Source organism: Sitodiplosis mosellana, unplaced genomic scaffold, assembly GCF_009176505.1.
Source record: "Sitodiplosis mosellana isolate CC-2019 unplaced genomic scaffold, AAFC_SMos_1.0 Smas_scaffold_6705, whole genome shotgun sequence".
Classification (NCBI taxonomy): Eukaryota; Metazoa; Arthropoda; class Insecta; order Diptera; family Cecidomyiidae; genus Sitodiplosis; species Sitodiplosis mosellana.
This window is the reverse complement of record NW_022601867.1, coordinates 1-7,571: the sequence shown is the minus strand read 5'-3', so window position 1 is coordinate 7,571 and position 7,571 is coordinate 1. Positions and strand designations below refer to the sequence as shown.

At 44.2% G+C, this 7,571-nt stretch overlaps 1 protein-coding gene across 1 annotated transcript; it reads right to left on the bottom strand.

The window, feature by feature from the left end:
* Positions 1–177: 177 nt before the first annotated feature.
* On the bottom strand, positions 178–5,971 carry LOC129579868 (uncharacterized; the record flags this gene model as incomplete). The annotated part of the gene is made up of 3 exons (XM_055470049.1): positions 4,375–5,971; positions 4,051–4,317; positions 178–3,954 (listed from the first exon to the last, which is right to left on the bottom strand). Coding segments are annotated over exons 1-3 (5,641 nt in total), but the record flags the coding sequence as incomplete, so codon positions are not given.
* Between the last annotated feature and the right edge of the window lie 1,600 nt (positions 5,972–7,571).

Sequence of the window (7,571 nt, the reverse complement as noted above, 5' to 3'; positions counted from 1 at the left end):
TGCCAATACCTTGCCTTTTATGGTATTGGCAGCGATGTGTCTGAACATTCCCCCCGTTGAAATGTTACTTTTCAACCCAAAATCCTAAATCGTCATCAGTGGGTAACACACATAATTTTCTAATTGAGCGTTTTAATGTGCCGTGCTGCATCTGTAGTTTAACCTGCCTGACCTTACCATCGGCAGCCTCATGTACTTCGATGATACGGCCCATCGGCCAATATGTCGGCGGCATATTTTCGTTTTTTAACAAAACAAGCTGGCCTATTTGCATGTTCTGTTGAGCTTCCTTCCATTTTGGCCTATTCATCATTTGATGAAGACAATCGTCCTGCCACTGCTTCCAGAACGATTGTGTTTGCGTTTGAAGTTCTTCGAACAGCCGCCTTGCTTTCGTTGGTGGTTTGTTCGCTGCCTCGGCCACAGGCAGTTTTAATGGACCGCCTATTAAAAAATGTGCTGGCGTGAGTGCCTCGATCTCATTCGGGTCGTCTGAGAGCGCACAAATCGGCCTTGAATTCAAGCATGCCTCGATACCGGCCAGTAGCGTTGACATGCCTTCGTATGAGTACCGTTGTGTACCCATCACCCGTCTAAGGTGATACTTCATACTTTTTACACCGGCCTCCCAGAGCCCACCTTCGTGTGGCGCACCTGGCGTTATAAAAGTCCACGTGACGTTGTTCCATTTGGCATAGCCTTGCACTTCAGAGCTCTGCCATGTTCTTATGGCTTCGCCCAACAGCCTTTCAGCTCCAACTAAATTCGTTCCGTTGTCGCTGAACGCTTTTTCTGGGTGGCCACGCCTTGCCACAAACCGTTTAAAAGCTTGCAAAAATGCCTCGGAGGATAGGTCCATTACTGGCTCCAGGTGTATGGCGCGCGTAACCATACACACAAAGACTGCTACGTATCCTTTGATATCTGGGATGCTTACCCTTGAACGTGTGTTTAAATTCAACTTGTCCGTATGTTTGACATAAAACGGCCCAGCCAGATCAATGCCAACAGCGTCAAATGGTTTGGCTGGTCGTACTCTTACCGCCGGTAATTCAGCCATAATCTGCTGTGCCATGGTCTTTTTATAGCGAACACATACTACACATCTGGAAATCGTTTCTCTTATTTCATTACGCAACTGCGGAATCCAGTATGCACGTCTCAAATGTGCGGTCATCATCTTTCTTGAGCCGTGCATCGTGTCTTTGTGCGCCTGTTGCACTAATAAATAAGACAGCCTCGATTTAGGTGGGATTATGACTGGGTGCCTTATGTCATATTCCACGAGAGCTTTATCGATTCGGCCATACACCCTCAACATGCCTTTTTCGTCTAACTGTGGATTGAGATTGGCAATCTTACTTTTCGTAAAAAACTCTGAATCGCCCTGCTTAACAAGTTCAATTTCCTTTTTATACGCCCGCATTTGCGCATATTTGATCCAAAAGGCATTTTGTATCTCGTGAACTTCTGGTCCACCTCTGATCCACTTACTTCGATCCTTCAGTCGTACGTTATGAAAGAATCGAAGCACGTAAGCGGTAATACGAACGATTTTCTTCCAATCGTTTGATCTGTGCCATAATTCACAAAACCGATCACACACATACGTCATCATGACCGCTGAAACCATAACCTGCCTTTGCTTAGTTTCACGATTTATTTGCTCTGTCTCTTCAGGTGTAATAACCATTCGTGGTTTCGGCCATTCTGCTTGCGACTCTATCAACCAGTTGGGACCTCTTTTCCACAACTTACTCGCAAGCAATTCATCAGCCTTCATGCCTCTGCTCAACAAATCGGCCGGGTTTTCTGATGTTCCGATATGAGCCCATCGAGCTTCGCCTATGGCTTCGTGAATAGCCTTCACTCTATTCGAAACGTACACTTTCAATTCAAGAGGTGATTTTTTTATCCAATGTAGCGTGACCATTGAATCCGACCACATAAATTGTTTTGCTTTATCAAAACCGCATATCTCCACTATCTGCCTCATTAACTTGCTACACATCACTGCTGCAAGTAATTCCAATCGATGAATTGGCGTTTCCGCATCCACTCGTGCTACCGTTTCTTGTTGCTGGTTTGTCGGCCTATTTTTAATCGGAACAACTTTCGATTTTCCAGTCAATAAAATGCTTCTTATTTCGCCTTTCAATGTTGTAACACGTGCGTAAATAGCTGCGCCGTACGCATTTTTACAGGCATCGCCAAAACCGTGCAATTGTAGTTCGCAATCTTTGGTTGTGCCTAACCATCTCGGAATCCGAAACGCGCCTAATTTCGGTAAATCTTGCCTAAAATCGTTCCATCGGCTTTTAATGCCATCGGGGACCGGCTCATCCCACTTTAATCTCTCAATTTTCCAAATATCTTGCATTAATATTTTGGCAACAACTAAAACTGGCGTCACGTAGCCGTTGGGATCATACAGCCTGGCGATCTCACCCAAAATAGCGCGTTTCGTATATTTCGGTTCTGTTGTTAACCGTACAACAATTGTGAGCTGGTCATTTGCCTTGATCCAGCGGACACCGAGAACTTTGGTTTCATCATTCGATTCGCCTATATCGACCACGTCCTTTTCATCGCCTTGCATAAATTTTTCAACAGTGATGCAATTCGATGCCCATTTGCTTAGTTCAAAGCCGCCTTGGCGAAGAACAAACTCCACTTCTCTACACAGCATTTTTAAGCCTGCGATCGTGTCATCGCCAAAAGTTCCATCGTCAACATAGAAACATTTTTGTATTACTCCCGCTGCCTGCGGGTAATCTTTCGCATAATGGTTTGCGCATTCTACCATTGATCTCACGGCATTGTATAGCGATGATGCTAACCCATACATCACGACTGTTATTTGGTATTCTGTTAATGGATCACTTGGCCGTTCGCGCCAAAATATCCGTTGTAGATTCCACTGCGATGGGTGCAGGCAAACCTGACGAAACATTTTAACGACATCGGCAATAACTGCGTATTTATATCGCCTAAAACGCATGATATGAAACTGTAAATCAGCTTGTAGCTTCGGGCCTATTAACTGAATTGAGTTCAGCGATTCTCCATTTGACGTTCTACATGATGCATCAAATACCGTTCGGAACTTATCAGCATTGATGGCGTGATGCGGTATATAATACGTAACATCGCCTATCGATGGTTTCGGAGCTTTTCTCATGTGGCCTAATTGTTCAAGTTCGCGCATAAAATGAACGTATTTCAATCTCAAATTGTCATCTCTCTGCAGCCTCCGTTCAAGGGCGAAAAATCTACGCATTACAATCTTTCTTGATTCGCCTAACGTTTTGCCTGGTTTCAGTGGTATTTTAACCACAAATCGACCATTTTGCTTTCGAAACATATCGGCCGTATATGAATCTTCAGCCGCCTTTTCTTCAGCCGTTAGTGTAGAACTAAGCTCTGCAATGCCTTCACTTTCGAAAAATTTCTTCAATAGTTCGTCTAATGCCTCTTCGTTTGGTCGCTCTTCTTCGGCATGTGCGATCATGGCTTGGTATGCCGCCGTACCAAAAGCCTCTGGTGGTACCCAAGTTCCGCCTAAAATCACATGGCCTAGCGCTGTTTCGTGCATAACAGCGCCAGTTGGATGCTGATATAGCATCGAGCCTATGATGTCACCCCACACATCTGCAGCCAGCAATATATCCACAGGTGCGGGGATGTCAAAGTTCATATCGGCCAATGTTAGCCTGTCGTCAATCGGCCTTAAGACGCTCAAATTAATCCACGGTTGTGTGCCTCCGAATTCGTTACTTACAAATAATTCTGTTCTTAATCTAAAATCACTTTCAAACCAGGGCAATATGAAAGCTTGGATTTTTCTTGTAAACGAGCTTATTCCACCAATTCCGTTCATGTATCTCGAACATGGCCTTAGTGGCAAGGCATTAGCCTTTGCGCTTGCCACTGTAATCAAGCCCGCCTGTGCCCCTGTGTCGAGGATCGTTCTGAATGGTGGAGAAATAAACGTTCCGAATTGCATTCTTATTGTGGCTGTACCCAATATCACATATCTCTCTAAATTACCTTTCGTGAATTTTTGTCGGCTTGTTGTCGGCGCTTGGCTGTCCTCGTCTTCTTCATCGTCATCACGATTGATCCGTTGTTCGTTCGCGATTGACCAATCGCCGGCTCGTGTCACTGCCGACTGTAAAGAAGACCTATATGAAGATGCCAATTCCGACATTCGTGCTTGTTTAGGGTGGGAAGGATGGGCATCTTCATCATCTTCTTCGATGTCCATATCCCAATAACGGACCACATCCTGTCCGCCAGCCTGATGACTGCGTTTGCCTAGTCATTGTTTTCGATTAGTTTTGGAATAAGCTCCGGTATTAGGTTTTACGTTACCTTGTTGTGAGCTGCCTGGACGTGATTCGTTTTGTTGCACACTGAGCGTCTGCGTACGTTTTTCGGCTTCAAGTGTCGGACAAAGCGTGCTGTTGTGATATTTGCCCCCTTTGCAACGTGGGCATGGTGTTGTTGCCTTAGGTGTGCCGTCTTTGTTCGTATAACAGTAAAAATCATTGTGATTCGGGCGCAAACACATGTGACATAAATTGTTTTCTCTCATGAATTGTTGTCGGCCTGCTAAATTCATTTCTTTGAGCCATCGCTCACATTTGAAAATCGGATGAGGGCCTTGGCATAATTCACATGGAGCCCGTTCTCGCTTGAAAGAACTTGCCTGGGGAACGTTGTTCGTATTTTGTGGGCGCGTCGCGCTTGAACTTCGTGAACTGGATGCTCCGGCTCCTTGTCGGTCATCAAGGTGAGCAAAATATTTGGCCTGTTGTTCAATGAACTTTTCCAATTCTTTCCATGGCGGCACATGGCTCTTAATCTTCTTCGGCGTTTGTTGGTCACCGCCGGCCGTTTCTTCACCGGCGGTTGCGGCCTCAGCTTGATTTTCTGATACCATAGCCTTTTTTGGTTTTGGTCGGATCTTTTCCCATTCGCTGCGGGTGTCGTTATCAACCAAACTTAGCACGAGAAACACGAGAATTGGATCCCATTGTGTGGTATCGAAATACTCGTCAAGCATTCCCAATGCATCGCGCATAATATCAAGAATGCGTCGTAAACCACTGCATGATGGCTTCGACATTTTCGGCATTGTGAGTAGTTTGCCTACTAACTCTTCAACAATCTTGTAATCGTCTCCGTATCGTTCTTCCAGTCTTTGCCAAATGATCTGGTATGTTTGTTCCGTGATTGCCAGTTCGCCTCTGGCCCCGGCTGCCTCACCAATCAACGCCTCGGATAAGTAATAGCATTTGCGCGATGGTGCTAGCTTCGTGTCCTCATGGATAACTTTGAAACAGTTACGGAAACTCTTCCAAGCCGTATGACCGCCTTTGCCACCTGCAAATTTTCCCCACGTATTTGGGATTTCTAAATGCGGCATTTCAACACTAATTCGTTCAGTCGCCTGTGACTGCGGGTGTTGTTGCTTTGGTGCTAAAACCTCCATGCGTGTTCGGCATATTGATCGTGTTGGGCGATACAAATCTTGTATTTTATCATATTCGTCGTATTGTTTGTCGATTTCACCGCTGTCGGTTAACGTATCGACGATTGCTTCATGTTCTTTTTTGAAGGCTTCCCAGTCTTGTTCGAGTATTAACAAGTGGTCTTCAATTTCAATGCGTGACAAATTGTTGAACGAATTTTCACATACCGTTCCATGAGCCTTGGTTATATTCCGTGCATAAATATCTCGTTTTCTCGTCGACATTTTATTTGTTGCTTCTTTCTCAACAATCAATAGATTTTGCTGCTGCGTAGTTTCAGCCGATGCCTTTTGTTTGGAATTTTCCACAGCCTTTTCTGTTGCCTTTTCGTGCTGCTGCGTAGTTTCGGCACTTTTCGATTTGTCCGTTTTTTCTTTCTGTTTCGGACGTCTGCTCGTTCTGCGTTCGGCAATTTTTTGTGGTTTATCTGACATTAATAACGGCGATAGCCTAGTTCCCAGAAATTTTCGTGCATAAAATTTCTGTGATCAGCCTGAACACACGTTTATCGCCTGCCTTTCGCGATTTTTCTCAGTAATTTCCGTTTTGAAATTATTTAGTCAAAACCACAAAATTCACTTTATCTTTCAAAAACTGATTAACGTTTGATGAACTTACAATCGGCCTATGATATAATCAATTTTTTTTTAACTAATCTGGCTCAAAATCCGATTTTTGCAAGTATTTCACAATAGCTTGTAACTTTTTTTTTTCTTGAAAATAAAAATGGCGGTCACAAATAACCCGTGCAACAAAGAGTCAACTGTATTATTTAAGAATCCGCAGCGTAATGCCGTTGCGATCGATTTGCTCGTCAATATTTGGTGACAAAATCGATGCGTCAAACCAGCAATCGATGCAATGCTTTCTTTCTCTTGCATGCATTAGCCTTAGCCTCGTCAACACATTTCGTCGACCAATGAGAGTGCTCGGTTGCGCGTCTGTTCTTGCTTTCTCAGACATTCAACCGAGCGGCACTCTCATCGCCTGTAAACGTGACTCACACTTGTTAAGTAATATTCGCATTGTTTTAGCGCCTAATTTTCAGCCAATGAGCATACTCATTTGAGCGTCACTTTGCTTGCGCCTACATACACATCCATGCATAATGTATACGTGCAACCGTTGCTTGTTGTCGCATAGCCTGTTACATGAATATTACATGCATAACGTTTGGCCCGTTCGGTGGTCAATACACTTACATGCAAATCATGAAATTTCTCACTCGCGCGCTCAAAAGTGCTGCCGTGTTACAGCATCTAGAATATTCTCTACAGCGTTCCTCTGCAAGAGTAAACGAGATAGGTAGTGTGCTGCTTCCACATCACTATTCATGTTCGTTCTCGGCATTTTCGGCCTCGGGCGACACTCTCCGTTCTGTGTGAGTGTGACTCATTACTCCTTAAGTCGAAATCGCATCATCCATTGCGCCTACCAACACATTCATCATAATGTGTATACCACGACTAGTGCCTGTTGCCACATGAATATTTCATCGCATTTGCCCGGTTCGGTGGTCAATGCATGTAAATGTGTTGAGTGGAATTTTCCACTCAGTTCGCCCAAAACAATGCCGTCATGTTACACTGTTCTGTCATGTTCTCTGCAGCGTATATCTGCGAGCGTGGGGGAGAGCGAGATAGACAGCATGCCGTTTCACACTGCTACGCGCTATTATTTTTTCTTGGAATTTTCATCCAATTCTGCCTATTCTCTTGCCTAAGAAACACAGCAATAAACATATTTCACACAAATTCACTGCACTTTCGTTAACATTTCCTTTTCTTTCTTCATAAAGGGAATTTCCCGACACAGTTTTGCCTTAAATATGTGTCGTTCTTTCTTGGAAATTCCCCCCGTTCTCCGTTCTGCCTCGGATCACGGAAGAACAGAAAAAACAATGCATAAACAAAAATTCAATAATTTTCGGCCTTTTATTGAATTTTCTGTCTATCGGCCTAACGTTCGAATCTGTCGAAGGACCAAATGTTCGGGCTAAACATGGTTACTTACCTAGAAACCCATAAAACGGCC